Source organism: Etheostoma cragini, chromosome 22 (assembly GCF_013103735.1).
Source record: "Etheostoma cragini isolate CJK2018 chromosome 22, CSU_Ecrag_1.0, whole genome shotgun sequence".
NCBI lineage: Eukaryota > Metazoa > Chordata > Actinopteri > Perciformes > Percidae > Etheostoma > Etheostoma cragini.
Genome location: NC_048428.1, coordinates 17468958 through 17496586, shown reverse-complemented (window position 1 = coordinate 17496586; position 27629 = coordinate 17468958). Strand labels below are relative to the sequence as shown.

The window sequence follows — 27629 nt, the reverse complement described above, 5'->3', positions numbered from 1 at the left end:
TACATTATTATTTATATACTATGCATATACTATTTCTCCAGTCAGAAAACCATTATACCACTACAGAAGGAGAGGGCCACCCACCAAACGGTGAAAAACAATGTAAAAACATTTCTGTAAAGACATTTCCGTTTGTTTCATCCCCCTTTCCTGACTCTCTGTTGTCTATCAGACCACACATGAGACAAGAATTAGTTATAGCACACCTAGCGGTCCTCCCCGCCCCTACACCGTGAGAAGAGCTGACGGTAGCAGCTCAAGAGCACCCGAGACCTTAGCAACTAAAGCCACTAGAATTCAGCCAGCATGTGTGCAACATACTGCTTTTAAATCACGACTTTTTCAAAACTCTGGTAGTTCCACTCAGTTTTTTTTTAAGTGCAAATTAAAAATGCGCATAAAACAGATGGATGGAAACACACCCATAGATGACGTTGATGCCAGATTGCTAAGACTTCCAAGAGACCAGACTCCAAAATAAACCAGTATATATATGTCTATTATATCATAGTTTCATATTCTGGCACTGGATGATACAAGGTAAGACAATGCTTTCTTACCAGTGAGTGTGACAAGGCAGATCAGAATCCCAAACAAGGTTTGCAGGCTGACCCCCATAGACAGGGCAAGGGCCTCTACCCCCCCGGTGGGACAATGGCCGGCAGTCTGGCAGCTGCACACGTTGATGGTCAAAGTGCTGGTGCTGGAGAGTGCCGGAGAACCGCTGTCCGTCACCACAACAGGCAGGAGATACTGTGTTCGATCCTTGCGGGTAAATGTACTCCTGCGGGCCACAATGCTAGCTGTATTGTCTAAAAATGTAAAGAATGGTGCACTTTTTTTAATTTTATGGCATTTTGGAATTCCACTGAAACATGTTATGTGACAATCCAAGATCTCTCAAAGGCCTGAGCACCTTGTCAAATCTAATTTTCAATGTGTACATTTGGAAAATCTGTTTTAGTTCCACCCGTAAGACTTCATCAAGGCACCTAACAATAACTCCTTGGGAGTTAAATGAGTCCCGTGGCATTGGGAAATGTGTTTTATTAAGTGTGTGATTCATTTTTTGGTTGCTGACTGGACCACTATGCTTGCGTGACCTAACTTTTTCAACACATACAACAATTCTGAGAAAGTGTTGACCGCCAACTGACCACAAGGCAAACACTCATTTAATTTACTTGAGAAGCAGTCAGCCACAAAAACACACTACTGGAGGTTTTCATTTCAAAATGTGTCAAAACACTTACGTGTACAATTATTTATTGAACATTATGTACACTGTACATAATGTTCAATAAATAATTGTAAACAAGAAAATAGTTAATACCCCTGCTCATACAGGTTGTGGAGTTGCTGCAGCTCAACGCCATTCTTTCAGCCACTAAATGGGAGGAACTTTGAGTATGGCTCCATCTGGTTTTATTTATTCACTTACAGTATGTCCCACAGCTGAAAGCCCCCAAACTGAAGTAAAAATTTAAATCCAGGATTTTTACCTTAGTATTTCCACACCAGTTAATAAGGTAAATAATCTGAATACTTCTTCCACCAGTACTAATTGAATAAAAACCTTGATTGTCTCTGAGAGTGAAGTTTGGATTGATGTGCTTCTCGGGGACCATAGAGTAGTAGAAGTGGTGTCCCTCCACAGGATCGTCCGGATCAACAGCACTGAGCAACTGAATGACCTGAGAGAAACAAAGACACATTTCTGAGAATATAAAAGCAGATTTCAGATTTTCTTATATGTAGCATTTGTATTTTCCTTTTCCAAAAAGACAATCTCAGTAGCTGGCATTGCTATTGTTCTAATATGGTATAGTGCTGTAAAATAGTAAAATGACTCCTTGTGAGTCCCTTAATGTTTTTTAAAATAGAACATTGATGTAACACATGTTGCAATATGAGAATTTTTTCTGTCACCTTCTTGGAAATCTCATGGCCACACTGCTATAAATCATAAACATCAGTGCATCATAATATACATACTTCTCCCGCCTGTGTTCCCTCACAGATATATGGCTGGTAATCTCTTGCAAGCCTTGGCACATTGTCGTTTATGTCCAGCACTTTGATGAACACCACCACAGAGGAGGATAAATGGTTCTGCGCTGTAGTAGTGAAGATAGACATTTTCTGGAGTCCAGTGGGTGCATGTATCATAAATGCTTTGTAAAAGCTCTGTCAAAATAATACTGAAGAATGATAAATGTTTCTTCTTCTTGAAACAAGACTGTGGAGCAAACAAATGGGTATCGGCATTTCGCTGCTTTTTCCAAAACCAAGACATAATTAACATTATATAACAGTGAAAAAGACTTCTATGAACATTTTACGGTTTGTATCGACCAGTGGTTCCCAATATTTTGAAGTAGGCCTACTGCTTTATCGATATCATCTGTCATGTTGAATTTGCATTGCCAGACTTCTACATCTCCAGATCTCCAAAGCTCTGTGTCAGAGCTGGCTCGTTTACATTTTTTTGAACTGATGCTAAACCCAAGATGCGGCGTGGTACCAGCATCACCAGATGTACGATAAGTATCTTCTTTGTGCAATCATTTTGCCCTCTTTATAATGTACAGTACGATCAATAATGCCAAAAGTTTCATTATGTGTGATTATTTGATCATTTTCAAAATATACGTTGGATTTAGACATAGCTGTCTCTCTCTCCTGCTGCAGCCACCGACATCACTCTCAATTGTAAGGTCTATACTTCATGTAATACAGTGGACTCATATATATCTTTTTGATCAATTTGTAGTTTATTTTATTTGAAAAAAAACCTCCAGTACTTCTGGTTGGGAATCACTGCTCTAGACTCTAGATGTTTTTCACATTTCTCGTTAACTCGTTGTTGTGAATAAATTCAGGTTTCATGACAGATACATGTGCAATAAGTTGAACAAATAAAGAAGATGCTACAGTACAAACAGGACATTCTTCTTACTTGTTTCCTTGGCTTCAACAGTCACATTGTGCCAGTTTGTAGTCTCTTGGTCCAAAGCTTTAGCGACAGTTATAGTTCCATTGTTTGGGTCTATTTTGAAAGCTTTTGGTTTATCACTCCTTTTGTCAATTGAATATCTGGAAGAAAAATCACAGAAACACACATTTAGTAGGCAAGGTTGTTTCCTGGGCAAACAAAACATTGTGATACCACAGGGAGATTAATTAGGAAAACTGCTCAGTTTTTTATCTGTTGACAGATATCCAACAAAGAGAGCACGCTCACACACACACACACACACACACACACACACGCACAAACAAACACAAACACACACACACACACATAGGCTACTGTGACAAAGAAACAAAGCATCTCACACAGATGGCATAGACACAGTTCTGTACAGTTTTTTTTTAGTTTAATGAATATTACTTCAAACCTGAACACAGACCTTTTCTATATATTCTATTTGTCTTCAGTGTGTAAATATAATTTAAAAACAATGAGACAGGGAACCTTGTACACATGGAGAAATGTTCTTTCTTGAAATAAATATTAGACACAATGTTAAAGGTGCTGCAGCTACAGTGACAAAAATACACATTATTGTTTCTTGTTTTCTGATAGTGGGTGACAAGTTAGTGCCTGCAATATTTTTATGTAAAAATAAACTTTAAAAAACAAAAAAGTATCATCCACAGACCACACAAACAGAATTGTTTATGAAGGAAATACTGCATAGGTCTTTGACACAACCATAGATTTAACACTCATTAATTATATATGTATATATATATATATATATATAAAGTTATTAAAACATGATGGTGAATTAGGGTAACCAGGAGTGAAAACACACTGAGTAAAGAGTCCTTTATGTGAGCCACGTTACTGATGACAACAAGGAAAATAAGCCAATTTGACCAAAGCAAACTTAATTATATTTAGTAGAACTGTTGAAACCCCTAAAATGTCAGCCTCGATGTATTAATCAATGAGACACTGTCTCCAAAGGGACAGTAATAGACGCTAGGCTGAGGATGATGTGCAGCACCTGCCACTCTTAAGCTCTGCTGAGCTGGACTACAGGCACCAGTATTGCTGCTGTCTCCGTCTGCAACGTGCCACACTTGCAAATGACTGCAAATCCCAATTCCATATGCCACCTTCTTTGGTGCTTTATTACAATCCCACGTCCTAGCCACGTTGCTTTGTGATAATACCCTGGCAATAGATAGAAAAAGTCTGTGAGGTATAAAAAAAAATAAAAAATCGTCATGATTTATTCAGCAGGGCTCATTTCCTCCTAAAGTAATATGAGATAAATATGACCATGTACAGGGTATCCAGAGATCAAGGGTAAAAATGGATGCACCGAGCCAGGAACACTATTTGAAATGGAATGATTTTTCACCCTGTAGAGAAAGCTGTCTAGGGACGTTCTGCCCCCACCAGCTTTATCATTCTTGCTGTTGGGTGGCAGATGCCATTCTTCCTGTTATAGACGATTCACATTACCTACCTGATGGGATTGTTGACTGTGTCAGTATCTCTGGCACTGACACTGCCAACCACAGTTCCCACTGCTGCATTTTCAGGAACTTTCCACTCGTAGACCGCTGAGAGGAAGACTGGCGGCTCGTCCACATCCTCCACAACAATCTTGAGCGTTGTCCTGTCCGTAAACTCCTCCAGAGTCAGAAACCGAGTGTCCACGTGATCATTGACTGCTTCAGCGGCCATTACAAAACGCCTTTTAGTTTCATAGTCCAAAGGCTGTGAAGGACAGAAATACCTCTTAATAATTCATTTAAACATAGTGGCTGTTATAAGCAGAAACACCTTGTTCATCGCCGATTTAACAAGCGTAAAGAGTAACAACTTTTCAAATATGCTTTGCCAACTAGTATGTAAGACAGATGATCATTCCCATGGGAGCGGGAAATCACTCAAACGCAATGTTAAAATTGTTTAGTCAATCTCAATAAGCTACCAACTGTGAGCACACACTTAAATAATGCTGGTTTTTTTAATTAACATTATGACGCCAGTAATAACAAAACAGCATGCAAACCATTACTGCGCTCCCAAAATAATTCAGAAACAGAGTCAATAATGTTTTTTTATTTCATTATAACTGTATCTAAATTAAAATCTATGAAGGAAAAGCAAATTCTTTCCAGTGATGGGATATAACAAAAAAGTACATTTACTCAAGTACAGTTCCTAAAGGTATAATATGCAGTTATGTCCTAAAAAACAATGTGTAGACAAATACACAAATAAACCTCTCAATCATTACTTATGACACCCTAGAAGTGTGGCTGCAGTCTCTGTTTCATTATATTTTTTTTGCAGGACATTTAAGGGCATAAGCAAAGAGTGATAACAACAATAAACGCTGTGTGTTACAAACAGTAAGCAATACTGTATATTATACATTAGGTATAATATTGAGGCATTTTACTTGAGTAATACCAATTAATGCTACTTTATATGTTTTACTGCATCTCATATAACTTAAGTTACTGTACAGATTTATGTTACTAATACAACATAAACATTAACAAATACATCATGATGTATTATTGTAGGTTAAGCAACCAAGCAGTATATAATCTAGTTGGAATTAGCTCCTCATTTACCAGCTGCAACATTTAAGTGATGTTAACTTAATGCATCAATAAGTATAATGCCGTAAAATAATATATTATTCTCAAATGGGCCATTCCGCATAAACACACACTTACTTTTGGTTCTTTAAGTACATTTTGATATAGATACTTTTGTATGACTCTTTTTTTGTGTGCCAAGCTGACAGCCACATTCTGCTTCATGATGTATCATGCACACGTTTACAGAGCTGATAGGCAACATTTCACTGGAATTGTATCTTGCATGATTTTATGTGACAAATAAAAATTGATTGAATGGTTGATTGATTGATTGATATTGCTGTCAGGTGTGTTACCGTGTGTTATTGTTGGGTCTCTGTGCCAGGCTGTTACACTGTTGCTGCTTTTGTGTATGCCAGCTGTCTGTGTGTGCGCATAGTGACAGGATATGTTGCCATACCCTCTATCAGGTGTAATGTTTTATTTATTTATTTTTAATTTTGTTCGTTGGTGTCTGTAATGTTAATCAAATCCTAAACGCCGGAGATTAAAAAGTTTTTGTAAAAATAATAATGTTTCAGAAACTAATGGCCTCTGTGCCCACCCACACTATGATTTCTTGCTACCCTACTGCCCTTGAAGCATTAGATTAAAAATGTAAATATATTTAAAAAAGCATATATTAGACAAAGAGATGATGTACTTTATATGTTTTCACCTTGGCTAGCAGAACCACTGCCTCCTGTGTCACTGGGTCTGTTTTGATGACAAAAGTGGAGCTTTCCTCCAGGTCAGGCTCCAGACTGTAGGTCATCCTGGCATTGATGCCAGTGTCTCCATCATGTGCCATAAACCTGCCGACTGTGGTGCCCACAGCTGCATTTTCAGGGACGGCAAAGGTGTACAGGTCTAAAAAACAAGGGTGTTTTAAAAAAATCTTTCATGTTGACACCATTAGAGGAATGCAGAATCTGGATAATATGAAATTGATACTTTTGCAGAACACAAGGGTAAGTCACATTTGGAGGAAAAACAACAAATGAAAAAAAGTTTCTTTACTCAAACATCGCCTACTAAACTTGACAGTAAGTTGTTAACAGCTAGTCAAGAGTCTGCTAGTGTGTAAAGTGATAAGAAGTGGGAACATTGTGGCGGAGGGTCAATTTGTGTGAGTCACAGATAAATTGTGGCAACTCCACATAATCCCAGCCTAACTCTAATAAGAAGATGAGAAAATGAGATTGTGTCTTTGAGTGACTCTATTTGGATAGTTGCCACAACTGGGAGGAACTCAACAGCAACCAGCTGCTCCTGAAAAAAAATAATCTCTGCTGATAATAATTACCAATTATGTTACAAAACAGAGGGCACAGTTCAAAGTGAAGTGTGGTCATACAATATTTATAAGGCCCTATGACTCAACATAGAATCCATGGCATCTAGTAGTACCGGCAATGAATGTGAATGTGACATTAATAGTTAAAGGTATCATCCTTGCTGTCTCATTTCTACAAAATTGATTTCTTCCCAGGGCATTAATTTATTGAGGTTTATTGCTGAGAAAGCTAGGTTTGTTTCTAAAGGTCATGACAAATGTCCTTTCATGTGTGAATGATTAAATTCATCCAGTGGGCAATGCATGTACACGTGCACGCGCAGATAAACATCCCCATCTTCTTTCCCGTCTTGTTCACTCACTCTTTCTCTCTCTTTTGCTCTTTCTCTCTATGTCTCTCTCTCTCTCTCTCTCTCTCTTATTCTTTGACTGTCTCTTTTTTAATTTTGTCTGCCGGCTAAACTACAAGGCGTGTACAGCCCAATGCAGCACAAACCACCCACCCGAACCAGAGAAGTGTGATCAAATGAATGCCTCTTAGGTATAATATTAAACATGTTCTCACAGTCTGCAATGCTTTGTGCTCTTTCATTGATTCCCAGAGTGTGTATGGCCTGGTGGTTGCATCACTGTGACTCATATGAGTGACTCACGGTGCTGGAATGTGGGTCCATTGTCGTTGACATCAGTCAGGCTGACAGTGACAGTGGTGGAAGAGGAGTAACCGCCACTGAGGCCTAGCATATCTTTCACCTGCACGACTACCAGGTACTGTTCTCTGGCCTCGCGGTCCATGTTTGGCCAAGATGTTAAAATAATCCCTGCAGGGGGAGAAAACAGACGAAAAAGAAGTCATCAAGAGTATTTGTGGGTGGTATTCTATGCCATTATTATACAAAATCAAAGTAAATGTTGCCTTAAGTAGTTACACCATAATAAAGTCTGAACATTTTAGACACAAATACATAGAGGGCTTTAGGACGCTGTATCTGTCTGGCCAAAGTGGAGTCTGTGGGCAACAATAAACAGAAGAACTATTTCAAATAAGAGAATTAGATTGACATGGCAAGAAAAGGCTATTTTTGCCTTATAAGTCATAATTTCAACCATTTATCTAATCTTGTGGTTAGATGACATAAGTTTTCCAGCAGTCCTTAGCTATCTACAGTAGAAATCAGTCAACATTGCCAAAAAACAGCTGCTTTTGGCTGTGTTAACACAGACTGGTGCAGAAATGGGGTGTTTGTATCCAACTAACTGCTCACCGCTGGTGGAGTTTTTGGCTGTTATATGCAGACCGTTGTATATTCCACGCAAATTCATGGCTGTGTTTATACTTGGTGTTTACACCAAGCACTAACGCTATCAATGCGTTAGTTGAACTTTACGGAGCCTATAATTTGTAGGCACTAAATGTAGCCTGTTTTGTATGTTGTTTTTATATAATGTTGTTTTTATATATTTAAATGTGTAACACAACTTGAGCAACGGTGAAACATTGTTTTCATGTACTGCATATGGTTGAAATGACAATAAAACACATTTGAGTTGACCTGACTGTCTTTTATGTCTGTTTTCGGTAGACGTGGCTTGGGATTGGGCTCGTAAGAAAGCAAAGCAAGTGCATTCTGGGAGTTGTTTTTTATCCACATGAGCCAAAAATACATTTTCTGGCTTTTCTTGGTCTAGAAGGCACCAACTTCTAAAAAACTTTCACATGTCTACTACATAAATGACCCAATTTAATACTTATTCACATTTTCAGCAGTGAAATATCCCTTTAATAGATTTTGGACAACAATAGAGCTCGATGTAGGCCTATCAGACTTTGGCTACACAAACACAACTTAGTTGTAGGATCAATTCTTTAACAATGAGAAACATTTTACTGTAAACATCTCTGGGCCTATCCTAACAGGTTAACCGAAGCCATAAGCAAAACTACAACTTGTATCCACTGCTGCCCACTTCTTAATAAAAACAGCTAGTTCCCAAAAACATGTCAGATTTGCCCTTTTACACATTGCATTCATTTGCATGTAAAAAAATGTTGACGTCAATAATGCCCTCCCCCAACTCGGCACAGTTCAGGTCAACAATGTGTGTGGGAAGTTCTGCAACTGACCTCTGTATCACACTACATGCACTGGTATCGCTTGGACCAATTCCCTGTGTAAACACTCACATTTTTCCCAATGGTCTAAAACAAAGTAGCTAAATGGGTGAACAGCTGTTTTAGGAGATAAAGTTGCCAGGGGAATCTTTTAAATTTTCAAAGTGATAAGTAGTTTATAACTTGTCAAAAGTGACCAGAGGGAGACAGCCAAAGACTAAATAGGCTTCAGTCTCAACAGACTGAGACATTTCTGCCTTTTGACTTTTTCTAAGCCCACTTGTTACATAGTTAAACATGATTTCTGCACAGTTGAATCTCTAGTGCGTCTCACAAATAGCCCAAAGTGTTACAACTAAAGTGAGTACATTTCAGACCAAAAGCCTCTGTATTTGTAAGTAGTACCTGTCTTTGGCTCCACAGAGAAGTAGGGCTCCCCCTGCAGGATGGAGTAGATGAGCTTGGCGTTGTTTCCAAACATGGGATCATCAGCATCTGTGGCTGTCACCTGGGCCACTGTGGTCCCTGGAGGTGGGGGGGGGGAGTTCACACAGTCAGAGTTAGCTCAGGCTGCAGTTCCGGTCGACTGGGAAATAAAGTGATTATGCCATAGTTCCGCAGGGTATGTCTGTCTGTCTGTCTGTCTTTCTCAAGGGGGAGGGGGGGGGGGGGGGGGGGCAGTGGAAATGAAAGAAGGGAGGGGGGAGGGTTTTGGGAAGGATGTTGACAAAGGGGCGAGGAGGCCTTTCACAACTCAGGCTGTGCAGGTGTGTGTGACAACCTCTCAAGCCATATAGCTACATCTCTCTCACTACCCACCTGCTGCTCATTTTCTCTTCATCGCACTCTCATTCAGTGTCACCACTCTATCTTTCACACTTACTACCCTTTTCTGCACTGACCATATCTTCTCCCTCAGTCCTCTTGTCTATCTCATTCTTTTTTTCCCCGGAAAGCCCTCTGATTTTTACTCACAGGCAGGGATTTACCCCAGCATTTCTTATTTTTAGTCACCCCTATGCCAACCTTCCCCTCTCACGTTCTCTTTCCGAGTCAAAAGCATTATGATTTATTAGGAGTGAGATATTATGCTGCAAAAGCAGATTACATAGAAATTGAAATGGTAATGTTTGTGGTATGAAAGGGCAGTGGTTATAATAATGTGATTTAAGAAATTTATCCATAAAGCCATCCAAGCTACGTTTCAGAATCCAATACTTTAAACTTCCTGAATGGGGACAGATGACAGACATTCATATAACCTTTAGTTCATTGTCTTCAGTCAAGATTTAAGTTATGAAAATTATTTTTAAATGTATATCCTATGCCAATGACAGGTTTATATCAATAGATGTTTAACTTTTATTATTAAAAATAAATATTCACTTGTTTGTTTGTATGAATAATGTTTCCAATAGGCCTCTATTTCTCTGATATTAAACGTGAAAAATATAATACATCTGGTTTATTTAAACTAAATAACAACTGAAGTGTACAAATTACATTTTCCCATTTTATAGTCTATTTCTTGCTTGGGAGCAGTGACTTGTTGGAGTCTCCACTGGTTGCCTAGCAATGATGATTCTGGGAAGTTACAGCCCCTGAGATAGTATGTGGTAAGGATTAAGCTTTAAAGGCAATACTGATGTTAAACTGGTATATAGTTTAGTGTGTTAACATGCTTTTTTGTAAAGAGCACAAAACACGAAGTACAGCTGAGGCTGAAAGTCGTGGGTTTTGCAGGGCGTTTGTTATAAAGCAAAGTATTGGACAGATTATAATTTTGACCTGATGATAGCGCTAGATTAAAAGATATGATGTCACCAAAGTTATTATGAATCTACCTGTAGAGACCAGTAATTCCTGTACAAAAATGTAATGGCATCTCATCCGACAACTGTCAAGATCTTTCAGTAAGATGTAAAGTTGTTGAATCAATCAACAATGCCATTTAATGCTTGCATGAGAAATTAACAGCAACATCACTAGTACTAATTAGTGTTTCTGGGTAATCCACAGACTGTGACTATTTATTCAGTTTGTAGTTCCAGCAAAAACTGTTTACAGTGAGTGAGGTATGTGGATTATTCTCCTTAATAACAGAGGCATACATTTTATTGCTGTTGAATTTTTAAAAGTCAGTTTTCCGTGTATTGAGTGAATCTCAGAGTCATAATCTCAAAACCTCACATTTTGAGATGTGTCTCTGAGATCAAATCAAACTACCTGCACGGCTAGTTACTCTAGGGCAGTGTATTTTGAACAGACCCTTTCAATTTAATTATACCTGGTTGTACTTTCAATTCTTACTGTTATAACTTTCAACATACCCATTGGACACATCTCAGGGATGCTGGACACATACGGTTCATTCACGAACTGTGGGACATTGTCATTGATGTCCTGCACCTTGATGATGAACTCTGACTGGGGTTCTTCTGGTTCATTGGACCTCCTGTTGATAGCCTGGGCTTGAAGAACATAGAAGGCCTTTTCCTCTCGGTCAAGCTTCTTCAGTGCCCGGATCTCACCAGAATACTCATCTATCTCAAAGACATCACCGGCGCCTTCTCCTGATAATATGTACTTGATGGTAAACTCGCCTCGGTCATAGTCAGATTTGAGCTACAAAAAGAGAAGAAGGTATCTGTGAGCTTGCTTTTGTCCAACAATTCTTTTTTTTCAGAAGTAATCAGAAAACATGCATTTTCAAAGGGAAATAGCATGTCAAGGACATGGAGGACATTCAATCTGAAGCGGTACCTGGCCAATAACGCGAGGAGTGGGATCTTCCTCGGGGACAAACAGCTGTTTCCAGATCCAGCCTCTCTTCAGGCGACGATGCATTTGAGTGGACCCCTGGGCCAATTGTTGGGCTTCCAGACCCTGAGTACCTCTCATATCGCTCAGCACCCCGCCAGGAATCATAGAAAAGACCGTAACCATGGCCAAAACACTGGGCATGCTCATTTTTACTGTCCATCCGTGCCTTTCCTCTGCACTTTCCATGGTTATTGGACACAAGATGGAAGTTTCACTAGTCCAGTGTTACCAATTCTTTATTCAACAGCACAGTAATTCATGATCCCGGCAGTACTGTATCCCATCTTGTTATGATGTGGTGTGTATGCATACTCATGTCTCTGAAACGAAAGTTAACAATTTAATTAATGGCTGCAGTGAGAAATTTCCAACTGTGCACAGAGATTGCAAAATGAGGAAATTGAAATTGTAGCAGTGTAGTGTAAACTCCAAAAATCAATTTTTTCATTTCACACAGCTATAAAAACCTATGTGGAGTATTCTGTATGTCTTTAAGGCTGTGTATAGCTATCTGGAATTAGAAGCTTCAGCCACTGCAAGTGGTTATAGTGCAAATGCAAATTTTACCAAACCACCTAAAAGTTGACAGTTCGATAGTATGAAAACATTATTGCAATATAAATGCAGTCCACTTATCATCTGTAAAACAGAGTTTCTCCACAAGGAATGATGAAAGAATACCAGTTTAAGTCTTGTGTTTACCAGAAATGTGCTCATAAACTTGTAAATAAACCATTTGGCATGAAAAAGCATACAAAATGACTAATTAACTAAAGAGATCTTCTCAACTAAAGACCAAAACGACCGATTAGTCGACTTATCAGCTTAGAGAGGGCAGCCCTACTAGAGACCATCTTGCGATGCGATCTCACTAGCCAGCCAGGGCTGTGTTGGTTGGTTGGTTGGTTGAGATCCACTGTTCTATATGAGAACTATGATGGCATCTTTTAATCTATCTAAAGAGTTATGCCAAATCCATTGCACAACAACAACTCAGATGTGTAACAAATTCAAGCAAGAAAGCCAGATCAGAATTGCATTTTACAAGAGAAAAACAACCCTTTGTCCGAACAGTTTTTTTCTTGCATCCTGCAGTCCTGCACGGGCGTCTGAAAACAGCCCTCTGTTTTGAATTCAGACAAGGCCCTGTATTGTGTTTCACAGGATGGGGGGGGGGGGGAAGAAGGGCCTTAACATCATTCCTTAAGCATGATACTGCACTCTGCAGCTGACTAATGAAGATTTCTAATTAGATCAATGTCTCCCCAGACATGGAAAACAGAGACACACATTCCACTGACAAACCATGAGGCGAATCGATGCACCAATTATAATGTGCATCGGGTCAAGAGTGTAAGGACAATGAAAGTCAGACAAATCAGCAAATTAGTCAGGACAACACAAATACAATATGTTGCCCTGACAACCCTGCCAAAGTTAACATAGTTTAACTTCAACAAATTCATCAATTCCCTATGAGTGCCTGAAATGGGCAAGCACTCACCAGCAAATCTATGTAAAATCAGACATTTAGCCACCCCATCTAGCCCAAATGGAATGATTCTTTGTTTCATAATCATATTTTCAGACACTGTGACAATTTGACTGTGAGATTGGCAGACAATGGAGGCTCCTTCGATTAACTTATCCAATAGTCGACTATTCAAGACTTTATTTTTTACTTTATAAATATAAAGATTCACAAAACTCATGTGATAATCATGTCATAGAGCTGCTGAACTAGGGTACTCGTGTTCTTTTCAATAACCATCCTCTGTTAAAGAGACCGAAATATCACATCACAGCATTGTCATTTTAAGTTACAAAAGGTGATCACTGGTGTCAACATTTTTGTTTTCTCTGAGTAAATTAGCAGTTTCTCCTGTGAAATTAGTTTTCGTTTCTCCACTGCATAGGTGTGTATGCCGCAAAACTAAGGCTGTTCTTTTGTATTATCTCAGACTTTTGTCTGTCTTTGTTTACTTTGAAAAGTAAAACATTTTTTTGGTCCAGAAATGAACCCCTTAACTTGAATTAACTGCTCCCAAGTCTAGCGGTAAACCATACATCAGCCCTCAGTGGGATCAGATGTTATTAAGGGCTAGAAGTCACAAAAGCCATAATTCTAAACCATTTTAATAGAGTTTTTTGTAATATCAGCACATAACATATAGAGTCCCACTACGTGGACGCTTTAATCCAAAGTATTGCACAGGAACACAAGTGCATGCATTTTTAGCAAGGGTGGTCCCTGTGGAAATTTTGAATATAGAGTATACCGCAGGACATTGTTTCAGCAGTTAAAGTAGTTGCAGTATTACTACTTTAACAGCTCATAATATTCATGTTTAATCTTGTAAAATTAAATTAGCTGTCAAGACCATTTGTAATGAGCTGGTAAAATCAATTACTGATGCGATGGCTTTCATTTCTGAGATTCAATTACGAAACAGAATGTGAATGAGAGTATGTGTTTGTGCGTATGTATGTCTTTACGGGCTGTATTCATATCTCCGAGTATTGTGGAGTGACAGTCCAATTAGTAGCCAGTGAATCGTGAGCTGTTATAGTCTTTCATGTGGCTGCCAAGCATGCGCCCAAACTGAACGTCTTGAGCCAAAACTAGACAACAGCCCTACATGATGTTACTCTAAGCAACTCCTCAGCTGTCAACATGCCAAGGAGTCTGCTTAAAAATCTTTCCTGGTGGTATCAGCCTTTACTGATGTGGCTGGAATAGTGCACAGGTCAACAGATGTTTAGGTGCCAATTTAACAAGATAGGCGTTTCTAGAAATATGTGATGAAATTCTGAGGAAATAATGGGTATGCCAAAAAACAAAACTCAGCTCGAGGTCTGTAAATAGCAAAGTTATTAGGGAGCAAGTAAAACCCATGTCCATGAATGACAGCTATCTTTATAGAGCTTAATAATAATTGTGATCTTGCCAAAGTGTGATGAACATATCACATTTAGTAATAGATATGCTCCATATAGGCCTTTCACAATGCAATCCCCCAGGTATCATTTATAGGTGGAACTAGATGTTCTGGGGAAAAGAAATCAAGAGAAACTAAAAATATCGAAAAACACCATTGAACTCTCTGGTCAATTTTCTCCTTTCAAAAGAAATTCTCATTTCTACATGACATGCAGTACATGCAGAGTACCATGTGGTTGACAGCCATTCATTACCTCTAATAGGCTTTCCTCCCATTTCCAGAAGACCTCCTGTAGCCTGTATGTACAGTGCGCTACTCTGCCATATGACAGAATGGCAATGAGCTGCAGTCTCACAATGTTAAGCACCAGATGTGCTGAAACCGTCACATTATTTTCCTATATGGTGATGTGGTCTAGCTAATAAAATAGGTCTCTGTTGTAGAAATGGTTCCAGGATGCTGTTAAAGATATTTAAATGCAGCAGTAAAGAAAACGAAGCATTTACGTGACATTCAACATGCACTGGCGACGCTATATGCTAAGTAATGCTAACTTTATGTTAGCATTATTTATGCTGTTTTTAATGCATCATGGAAAAGTATGAAAACGTCTATAGATGAAAATGTGAAAATTGATTTAAATATATACTCTATAGCTTTTTGCAATCTATAGCTGTTTGCATTCTTGAAGCCAAATCCATCAGTTAAGACTCGCTTCTTTAAGATCACCCTTCCAAAACAATAAGTCCTTAATTGGTCAATTGGGAGCCTATCATGGGACCTGTTGTTTACTGTATTCAGCTCCGTGAAACAACATCACTGACATGTAGTTTGTTTCCCAAATCAAGACCCCAAATGAGTCCAGAGACTGAGCTAAAATGACAAGGGGGAATGTCAAGCCATCATGTACTTGCTAGTAAGTAATTTGTTTAATTTTATGATGTGCACAAGTAGAAATTAACAGCAAAGTGTTACAAATTTCCTCTGAAATTTTCAGCTATATCACTCTACCTACTATTTTTTCTTTTTAATCAAAAAACAATTAACTGTTGCAAAAAAGATAGAGGTAAATCTAAACTACATGCAATTATCAATAGAGACTTAATTAGCGTGGTAAAAATCAGATATGGACTTAATACACTTTATTTGAATGGTCCTTTCATTTTACTATCTATTCAACTATGGCTGGGAACATCATGCAATCCCATTGCATTGAATTGATTGGCTAAGGTTTCCATACACTGAGGATGTTCTGCAGTTGGAAAGGGGGTATTTGTGCATCACTGTTTACTGTACCTTCAGTAAGTGGATCAAAATAGTGTTATTTGTTTCACCAGAAACATGTTTAAAATTTCTAAAATTGTATAAAAAGAAGGACATTGGAACTGTTTCATAATTATTTAATCACACCACATTTTGAATACTTAAATCTCTGAATTGAATGTTTTTTTATTTACCGAAGGTGGAATGCACCAAGGCCTCGTGTTTTGTTGCTACGTACTATAGGCCAGTGCACAGAAGTTACTCAATATGGGATTTGAAAAAAGTGTTTATTTCAAAACACTTTCTGCTAGAAGGCCAGAAGCCATCTTATAAAAATGCTGATTTCCTGCTGTGACCAACACAAAGACTCTCCCTTGCACTCAGAATTGACAGCATTCACTTATTATGGATCTCAGAACTCCTGCTGCTACTTTATTGACGTTGAAAGCCTCTTTACTCTTTGTATTCCTCTTCTGGATAATATGTAAAATTGAATCTTCTGACAAAACACTGATCTTGTATAGGATGTTTACCACCACACCAACCTGTGATTCTGCTTTCCCTTAAGCCACTTGTCAATAACTATTTAATCACACCACATGTTGAAAAATCTCTGAATCACATTTCTAAAACTCGAATGCAATTTAGGTTCACGTTTTGTTGCTACATACTAAAGGCCAGTCTACAGAGGTCCGTTTATACGAGATTTGATAAAAAAACATTTATTTCAATGAAATAAACCTTAGGGATTATCAACATAGAGGCCTCAAATGGTCAACTCCCAAAAAATCACTTTGCTTTACTTTTGTTACTTTGCTGCGCTACTCCAAATCCACTTTAAATGCATTTCCCAACCATTTAAATGTCATTGTCAGTTATTTCAGAAGTTACGAAGAACAGAAGAACAATTCTAAAAAGACAGAAGCCAAACAAAAAATGTTTGCCACGGCAAGAAATCAGCATGATCAGAATTCCTGCTGCTTCTTCAATATTAAAAGTCTCTTGACTTCTTGCATTCCTCGTTAGGTTCTTTTCCTGGATAATATATAAAATTGCAACACTTGACAAAACACTGATCTCTTATAGGATGTATAGCGTCCACCACCACACCCACCTGTTCTGTGTGATTCTGCTGTCCCCCCAAGTCACCAACCGCCGTCAAGAGAGATCATCATGGGGTGTAAAGAAACACAATCTGCTTAACTAAATGCCTTGGTACTGGAAAGCAATTCAGTCACCACAATAGCAGAAGCGAATGCGCGTGTTTCTCACAATGCATAATCCCCTCCACTGACGACCTCCCCTTTTCTTCTTCTTCTCTCCCCTTTTCTGCCCTTCTTACACATCCCGGGGAAGAACAAACACAGGCTCTATTGTCTGAGACACTGCAGAACACTCAGGGCCTTTATCACCATGCAAATAGCCACAGCCCAGACTTACAAATGGATTTCTATCTTTTTACCCTCTCTAGTTTTTCCTCCCCATTTTTGTGAACAATCGAGCGCTTTTTAGATTCGAGCTGGAGCATGGAGGGAATGGTAATTCATCCACTGTACGACCACTATTTCTGTAAGTGATAGAAAGGCAACAGTCTGTCTTTTGACATTTCATGCCGAGAGGGCATGCTGTTTCTGCATGCCTCGTCCTCATATGGTCACATTTAAAATTTGACCTGTCATGACACTGAGTAGGCAAAATCCCTCGAGATGTTGTTTGTCCTCCAGAGTCTCCCGGTTGTTTCCATTTCCATTTCCATTATGGGTCAACTCTACCTCACCTCAGTTATATTCTTGATGTGAAGATGGACCTATCAGTCTCAAAACCAATCTTGAAACACAAAACTGTAAGGCCTTTATTATAGACTGATGTTTGGAGTTATTCAATTTATGACAGAGGAAGCTTGTTTAATAATTTAAAAAATGTTATGGAGAAGAGGTGGGATTAAATAAGTGTTCTTCCCACTACTAGACAACAAAAAAATCTAGTGTTTTGTTATCTTTTAATATTATTTTCTGAGAGATCTTATTTTTCTGTTTTCTTGTACATGTTCAAAATCAATTTCAAAGAAAGAAAGAAAGGAATGTAAAATAACAACACATCTTGAAGATGCAGATTTGTTTAAGCCAAATATAAAATGACAGTTTGACTTACATGACTATACATGATTAATACTAAATTTTGTGTTCCTCAATAATCAGTCCTGCAACTTACCGACTGTTTTACTGTCCTCTTGATGTAAACAAAGAATTGACAGCAGAAGAAAACAATCATTTATTGTAGCTTGTGTTTTGAATTTAGTACTTCTTTAAATCCTGAATCAGTGGCACATATTTTACTTTCTCCATGTTTCTCAGCCTCCGCAAATACATCCTGCGTTTCACTCTTACTTCTGTCTCCTAACTCTTAAAATAGAATCAGCACCTTGCGGTTGTATCCTTTGCCAACCAGTCAAGTTGCAGTTTACTTGGTTGTCTGTCTAGACTCATTTTCCAACGTAGTGAAGACTTTCAAAATGTAATAAAATGGATGAAACACGGATGCGTCACACACACGCATCTTCAACCCGGCAGCACAGAAGATCTTGCTACAATATTGCAACAATAGCGGATTATTGTAATGCCGTTGGAGTTTACAAGCTATGAAGTTACATTCATGCTAATTTGTATAAAGCAGAAACAAGTTTGACGATGGTGGTTAAATGAGCACTAATGTAAAAGCAATAGTTTTAAGAAAAACACATTTTTCAAGATTTAATTCTGTCAACGTGCACTTGTTTTGATTTAACTACCGTTTGTAACTAAATTCCGCCCACAAAGTCACTTAAATTCATCACTGTACTAAGGCTTAAAACGCCAAAACTTTCACTGTAAGTCTAAGCTATAGCACGGAGTTAGCTTCTTATACTTCCTGGTATTGTATATGACAGATTCATATTTGATACAGCAAGTTTCAGACAATGCATCCCTTGTTGATATGAGGGCACAATGTTGCAGAGGACAAAACGAAAAATCCTAGAATGGTATTTGCCCTCAACTACAGTCACGGTAATTTTGGTCACTCCAGTTACAAGTTTATCATTTCCTGAGTCATTTGGAATTTGACAAACAAATAACCTTTTGGATAAAATACCCAAAGAGCCTTCATTATATGCTTCTGGTGCACATGCTAACCTCCGAGGGTTAATTACAAACCTAAACAATGCTAATAGATTCAATCGTTAGTAGGCTCTTTCAGGGGCAAGCTAGTATTGTTGAGCTGTAAATGTCTCCAAAGTGGCTGCACCAGACTTCCCTTTAGGGCTTTGTGACAGGTTGGAATTTGTTATTTCAGAAGTTGAGATTAGTTCTCCCTGTGAACTCCTCCGCTCCCATTCTGATTCCATATCAAACAGAGAAATGTCAGGACCTGCACCGTGACATTTAAAACCCCCATTGTAGACCTTGTCTAATTGAACCACCCTCATTATAATGATGGAGTGTGGACCGACCAATGCAAAAGAACATCAGAATTGAAAGCTATGGTTTGGTGCCAGCAAGGATTATTTACATTCCCGCTGTCTTCCTCTCTCTGAACGCAGCGGTGAATCCGACTATCTCTCTGTCTCCGGTGACATTTCAGGGCTGTCAAATAATGGGCACAGAGTAATGGTCAGCATATTTGCAACAAGATAAGGGTGAGTCTGGTCAAATCAGCATTCACATGGATGTCATGTTGTATAAAGAATGTAAGCTGTACTGGTAATTTACTGCATGCTTATATCATGTATTTTTCACTCAGCTGAGACACCATTCTCTTCACAGGAGGCACAAAATGAAGATAATGTGGCCTTGACATTAAAGCTGATGAATTTACACAGGCGTGTATTGTTTTTCACATTTTCTTTATCCAGTACTGTGCTATTCTGATTAATATTTTTTGAATACATCTTTGAAAAACAAGATAATACCTAATGCAGCACTATACCAACGTCAATATAAAGTTCACAAGTTCAGGCTCACAAGAGATGAAGTACTGAACTGTTCAGGCTTTGTTATGTTGTGCCCTTCACGTCTTACATTCATATTGTTGCATCGTCTCGCTGTAATTGGAAGAAGAATAAAGCGTCATTGGCATTCTGCTCAGTCCACTGTGGTGAGTTTGATGAGAATGTCACATTAAAAATGCATGTTCCTTGTACGTTCTTTGGCCTTTGTCTTTAGCCATGGGAAACAGCGGACACTTATGACAAATAAGGACAGAGCTGACTCTGCCTGATCTCTCTATTCGACAGGAACCATCAGCGTCTCCTCCCAGTGTCTGCCTCATCCACACGAAACGTGCATTTGTCAACCGCCTGGGTTAATGGAAGGGGGAAAAAATGAGTCACAATAGAAAAGTTGCTTAGACTTCCAAACATTATTCTAAATACCCATTTTGACCAGGTGTGGAACGGCTGCGGATCCGCTCTGGAACGGTGGTGGAGTCATTAGATTTCAATTAAAGTCAATGTGTGTATATTTACTGACTACGGAACGGCTTCGGCGATCCGCAACCTTCCTGAGCAGATACGCAGAGCGTCTATGCTCGAGTGATTTTCAAAATAAAATAGACTCATGCTCATGGCGGATCCTATTTCCCTGCACTACACTTTGAACACACAGCACAGAGTTGTTTCCCCTCTACTCCTCTGGATGGAAAACAGTCGCTGGTTTTGTGGTTTTATTCTACATTAATTTGCGAGATCTTGTGGGTCCTCGTAACTTCAGCTGTCAGTCTTAGCCGCAGCCGTTCCGCAACAAATCTGGACCTGGTGGGTGTTGACAGACGGTGGAGCGCGGAGCCGACACGCAGAGCAGAAGATCCCCAGCTGTTCTGCAACTGGTGGAAATTGGGGGTAAGACAAAATCCAAGAAAAACCTAAACCTTTTACCTGATAAATGATAATTTAAATGCAGCTTGCTTTCTTGGAAAATGCTCAACTAAAGAAGGCTGCAAACATCACTGTTTACCGCTTTACTATTTTTGTAGTACTTTGTAGTGATGTTTGAACCAGCTGACTGATGGCCGGCAGCCAACTCTCGACCAGCTGCTGGCTGACTACTTGTGAGACAGCTCAGGTCTCCTAAATCCTCCAGGAATCTGCCACAAATGAGCACCAGTCCTGGGCAGCGAGGAAAATCTCCTGGAACCAGACAGCAATGTTTTTCGTTTACAAAAAGTGGTTCTGTCCATAAAATATATAGCATTTCATCAATGTAATAAGATACAGTAGGGAGGGAATTATACTTATGCCACCACTATATGTATCTAAAAGTTGTAGTTATTTGTCACTTTACAGATAAATGTTATACAAATAAACATATGTGGTCAAATATGAAGTGTTGCTAGTGATTAAGCTACTGTACACAACAGTTTTTAGAAGTGTTAAAAAAAGCACAACAGAGAATCCTTTCTGATCGTCAGGAAAACATTACCTCAAACGTTTAAGCACTATTCAAAATCAATAGATAAAGAATTGCAAAGTGGGGAGAGCTATTTAGAGTGTGATTTTTTTTAGGAGCACTTCTATGGCTTGGATGGACATAAAACTCTGCTGATTGATTCATCTGTACAAAGGATTTACAACTGTGTTTGAAAAGATCTGGTTCATTAATAAAACATTAAAGGTACAAGCCTGCATACCTTTGTTCCCAACCGCAACAACAAAGCATTTTTAATTTGCTCGGATTCATACGTCTTTACCATAGCAACAGAGACCAAGGATCATGGGTATTGCAGTGTTTGGAACAGTCCGCCAGACCCAAGTGACAGACCAATTCTGAGTAAGGAAAAATCAGCAGCTCCTTCCATTATGCAACGTTATTAAGCAACAACACTACTGGCATATGCTAAGTGATTACAAACACTTTATAAATGCTTCAAATACATTTAAAACCAGCCAACCTTTTTCCCTTGGAAAATATCCATGTTTATTACACAATAATACACTCCTAGTATGCAGGGAAATAATGCCATAAAGTAATACCATAAAGAAATGAAGGCATGTTGCTGCAAACAGGGTGTGAGGTATTTTTGTATGGCAGATTAGGGCCTGTGTAAACAGAGATTATGGGTGTCTGACCCATTAGTAGCCACTGTTAAAACACATCTAAAGGAGTTTGAGCTGTTTTTATGGACTGTATAACAATTCAGTTTCAGTTTGCCACTCAGCTTTCATCTATCGTAATCAATCAACAGAAACGGATGGCCAACCAAAGCCACGAGTAGTTTGAGGCAACATGCGGGGCCTGGCTCTCATGTAGGGACACATTATGTGGAACTTAGGCTGTGACTAATGTGGTCTACAACTCCCATGCATAGCCAAAGACAACATCAGTGTTAACTTTAAACATGTCATGATATTACATCTAGACTGGACTGTTGTAATGTACTGTTCTCGGGGCTGCCTAAGAAAAGTCTGCGAGGTCTACAGATGGTCCAGAATGCTGCAGCACGTATTCTTACTGGATCATCTAAATACATACACATAACTCCTGCGTTGGCCTCACTTCACTGGCTCCCTGTCCAGGTTAGAGCAGACCTTAAGGTCGAACTGTTAACGTACAAAATAGTGAATGGCCTTGCACCAGTATATCTGTCTGATCTGTTAACCTCTTTGGTGCCTTCTCAGTTGCTGCGCTCCCACGGTTCAGGACTCCTGACGGTACCTGACGGAGCGAGCCTTCTTGTTTCGCGCTCAAACATTATGGAACAGTCTTCCAGTGGATATTAGACTGGCATGTTCAATTGGGGTCTTTAAATCGAAGCTTAAGACCCACTTATTCACTGCTGCGTATGAGTACTAAATGCTCATTGATCCTTAATGTATTTGTATAGTGTAATTTACTTTTTACTGTCTCGGTTTAAAAAAAATTGTAGGTTGTATTTAAAGTGTATTCTTGTTTGAAAGCACTTTGATGAAAAGCGCTCTATAAATAAATCTATTATTACTATTAATTATTTGAACATTTTGTATTTTAAATTAAGGTGTGTTTTCTGAGTATATTTTGCTTTATTCACTTACTTAGTCACGATTATAATGCAGTATTATTGTCTACACAGTGTTAAATTGACAAGATGTAAAACCACCTGCATTAACCACTGTGGTTTATTTTCTTTTTTACTTCATGCCAGTGAAGTTTCATCCTCTGAGAGTGAGAACTGACAGCATTTCTCAAAGGAGTCACTCAAAGAACGAGCAGACTCCTCTCTGTTCTCGGGGGAAATATAGTTTTGAGTTGAACGGGCGGTATTCATCATGCTGATGAAATGCATAATTAATTCTCATCATTCCTGTAATCCTTCTCAAGACTTGACCGCAAAGACGAAAATTACGAGCCGGGGCCCGTGTAAGCAGTCTGGGCTGATATCTATTGTGGTTTTCTCACACAGTGGCAAAGAAATGCAGATGATAAATCGGCAAGGTTACAAAGTATTTACACGAATAAGTTGAAAACAATCGATCCAGTGCAGCACACTGTCATACCCTTAGGGATGCGGTTCCCCTAAAAGAATGCACAATCCCCCTGGCCTGGGTTCATTTGAGACGCAGATTGTGTCTGATTGATCAATGAGAACCACTGCTGAGCCATCAATCTAACAGGAGTGGAATAGGAAAAAGGGAACATTAACATGTATAAGCTGCCGTGTCCCGACAATGTCCTCTACCTTGAGTTGGTGGGAAAGCAGCCACCTCTGGGGACATGAACAAAAGTGGTACGTCTAAGACCTGCGTCAGGAACACGTTATATAAGGACAACAGGGACGATGTCAACATCTCAACTCCTTTGTGATCTCATCTCTGTTGTGGCAGAGGCTCTTTATCTCTCTATCTTACAAACTATATATCTATCATGAAGGCGCTGCTACTCCTGCACATCTTTTTCTACACAGGTTAGAGAGTTAATAATCCCTGAATTGTACATAACTTGAAAATCACCTTCAAAGGCCCTCCAGGTAATCATCACTGTGAGCCGCTAATGAAAGCATAAAATTGCTGGCACCTCTCTGGCAGCTTTTGCGCTGCAGTATTTAAGACAAACAGGTGATTAATGAGTGATTTGTGCTGGTATTGCTGGTAGACAGCTGTTCCATATTGCAGCAATGATTGGGCGGAGCAGTTAAGATCTGTTCTTCAAGGTCTTTCTACAAGAGTGTGTTGCTTCTAAGATCCATTAACAATAAATGGCTAACATGTGTGGCCGGGTTAGCTCACTTGATAGAGCAGTTTACTCCTCGACGCAGCAGCCGTGGGTTTAACTCCGACCTGTGGCTCTTTGCTGCATGTCGTTCCCCTTCTCTCTCCCATTTGATGTGTTCATTTGTCCTGTACAATTAAAGGCCTATAATGCCCCCCCAAAAAAAATGTAATCTGCATACTGCCTACTAACTTAAAGCTTAAGCATGCCATTACCATGGACTGTATAAAATATGAAAATAGTCTCCGTGGGGTCACCCATATAGTATATACAGTATATACCCCAATAGTTTCTGAAGGGCAAAATTAAGGCTCATAGTGGGCGACTCTCGCCACGGCTCAGGCCGTCAGTATTGGTGTGATGTCGCCTACTCCCGGATAATCCAAAAATGGACAAAGAGGTGGAGCATGGATGGAGCTGAGGTGGGCCAAATGAATCCCTCCGTACAGTCTATGCATGCCTCCTGTGATGGCAGCCACCTGACACTTAAAGTGGCGAGCCCTTAACTGGTGAGTTATAAAAAAAGTCACTCCCTGCACAGTTGTCATGAAGGAGGAAATTAGCTACATATACCAAAACCATTTTTTGTGCCATTTCAAGATAGGGGTCTATGGAAATTGATTGGTCGCTATTGGAGCCATCCTTAAGAGCCCATTGGAGGGACTGGAGTTTTTGGCACATTTTTTTTCTTCATTTTTTTAACTGCGCTTAAATTTTTAATTTTTTTTTAGACATTACCAATTAAGATAAATCGGTCAATTCCATTTTGCCTTTGAGAAATTGTTTTTATTTAACTATATAAGCGAAAAGCATTACTAAGCCAAACCTAGGTAGAAGCAGCCACAAGCAGGGTGAGGATATTGGAAGTTAAGTGTTTGCCAAAGGGCATCTTGACACAAGCTGACAAGTGGTGAGAACAGCATGTCTTGTTAACTTTTGCCACCCTGATTTTTGCACCTAATCTTGGAGGTGATATTCCAGTTCCTTCTCCAATCATCCTGCCATGAAGCGACAGCATTTCATTACACACTGTACATTCAAAAACAATATTACTGCAGGACAAAATGCAATTTGAAGTTAATGTGTAAATATGTTGGTGCATCGAGAAGTTTATCGCCCTGTCTGTCTATAATAAATAATAGACAAGTTCACAAATTACTACAGATTCAAATATTTTTTTACAAGCTGAAAAAATATATCTGTGCGGTGACCAAATGTCAGTTGTGGGGATATACAGAATAAGCTTAAATATTGACATTCAGAATGCAGCAGAATCAGTCCTAACAGTAGCCAGTCACAGTAATACTCAGCTTGTGGCATTATTCATTCAGTCCTGCAGTCATGCGTTGGCGCAGTAGCTAATCTCTGCCCCCAAGGCACTTCAGCAGTAATGCACCTGTTAACAAAAATCCCCATCCATGTCATTTTGAATTGTAAAAAGATTAGCTAATATTTTTTAATAGTTTGAGGGGATTTTTTTTTTTTCTCTCTGGCTGGAAGTCTGCACCGTCACTCCATCCCGTTTTTTTGAAAAGGAAAATGGTGAACCTCCACCCAAAATAAATATATCTGTGTTTTATATTGTAAAACTAACAGCAGCATTTTGTAAACAATTATTTATGTTAAATTGCCCACGTTTTACTTAACAAATTACTAAAGTGCTGGGAAAACTCATAATGGAGCGATGCAGGGAAGACTTTTAAAGGCCATTATGTGGCCTGGTTTCCCACAGCTGCACATCTACTGTATTTTAGGCATGCACCTAGGACTGTAATAATTCCATATTGTGCTGGGCAATTAATTGTCACAGAGATATTTGTAATTAACAATATTATTGTCTCTTTTAGTGAAATAATACATGTTTTATTTACATGGTATTACTATTTTTTTTAATAATTTAAAGTTTAAATGAATCCCAGGATACATCTTTTGTTATGTATTACTGTTATTTGACCCAGATATACAGGTTCACAGCCATGCTTCTTTATTATCATAAAACATTTTGTGCTTAATTGAACCAAAAAATTGAAAAAATAACATGCATTCCCTTCAATAAGAAACAAAACAATAATCATAAACAGAAATCAGAGCGGGTTCAATTTTTCTGGCTTTTTGTTCGGAGTTGCTATGTCAATAGGTGACAGCTGCCACTAACATAGCTTTAGTTAGCTAAACAATCCAACGAATAATAACTTATATTATTACAAGTTGTAATTTAAACATAATTAACAATTACCTTCAACAGTCATAGCCAAAGACCTCAGCAACAGTTAGCAAACAAATTGTTCTGTACGGATTAGAAAAATAAAAGTGGAACCCCATGGAACTACGTTAGCATAATGTTAATATCTGACGGCCAATTCCGCTACAGCGACGTCATTTACTGTAACGTTCCTACTTAAATAGCCTCGGTTTGCCAGACCTTCCTCCAAAGCGCGCTGAAGGAGGGTCTGGCTACATAGCATTCAGAGATGGGAGGAAGACGTTCTCTGGTTATTGGCATGTCTTTAAACCAATCAGAATTAGCATAAGCTCCACACCCAGTGGCTGCAAAGAAAAAAGAGAGAGTTTGCTGTCACAATTACCCTGCAGAGATCTGAGGAGCAGTTAACAATAGTCCTCATAAATCCACTGAATTTTAAATTCCAAAACAAAGGAAGCGGAAGGAAAAGGAAAATACATGCATCCGGCGGAATTTCCCCGGAGCAATCCTGGAAGTGGAACGTCAACAATTGAGACTACTAATTAAACAAAGCACCCTAGTAGATTAAACACCACAGACTAACTACATAACTTAAACACATCTAAAGGTGATTCAGTGGATTCTCAACGTTCAAAAGCCGACTGGACTTGCAACTGCGGGTAGGGCGTATTCTGGTAGGAATCCATAGTATCAAAGGCTAGCGTACATTACTGTTAGGTGATGCTACGACGGTATACGGTATACAATTGGATACAAGCCAAACAATCCAAACAATAGTGAGACCAATCTCTTTAAAAAAAAGCTCTAATGCTTTAATTGCGGTTATACAAAATAACCACAATTATGAAAAAATATGCGGTTAGAAAATGATTTAATAATTGTTACAGGCCTACATGCACCAATTTTATAAATTACTTCTTTTCTGTTCATCCAGCATGAGTACAATTTCTTACTGATTATGCAGCTATGAACAGCAGTACCTGGCTTACTGTACGTGTCTGACACCTAAACATACTTTAGATCATTATAATGTGAGCCTTAAATCTGGAGATCAAAAGAGAAAATACAAAATCAATCTACACCTTTAATCCTTAAAAATAATTTTGTTGTGTATAAATGTAAGTCACAGGAGTTGTGACATTATGTAAGCTGCTAA

At 38.9% G+C, this 27629-nt stretch overlaps 1 protein-coding gene across 3 annotated transcripts in view; it reads right to left on the bottom strand.

Annotated features, from left to right (window-relative positions):
* The window catches only part of cdh19 (cadherin 19, type 2), a 33246-nt gene extending 15475 nt beyond the window's left edge, over nt 1–17771 (bottom strand). For 2 of the 3 annotated variants that reach the window (XR_004655305.1, XM_034862318.1), the window contains exons 1-11: nt 17169–17771; nt 11790–12169; nt 11357–11651; nt 9432–9551; nt 7567–7734; nt 6296–6486; nt 4485–4738; nt 2960–3096; nt 1996–2117; nt 1577–1694; nt 561–812 (exon numbers count right to left, since the gene is read on the bottom strand). Coding sequence is in view for 2 of the 3 variants with exons in the window: in XM_034862318.1 (XP_034718209.1) it covers nt 561–812; nt 1577–1694; nt 1996–2117; nt 2960–3096; nt 4485–4738; nt 6296–6486; nt 7567–7734; nt 9432–9551; nt 11357–11651; nt 11790–12035 (1903 nt within the window). In the remaining variant the exon portion in view is untranslated. The remainder of the gene's footprint in view (nt 1–560; nt 813–1576; nt 1695–1995; nt 2118–2959; nt 3097–4484; nt 4739–6295; nt 6487–7566; nt 7735–9431; nt 9552–11356; nt 11652–11789; nt 12170–17168) is intronic. The other variant, XM_034862319.1, reaches the window with a different exon arrangement.
* Nucleotides 17772–27629: the final 9858 nt, after the last annotated feature.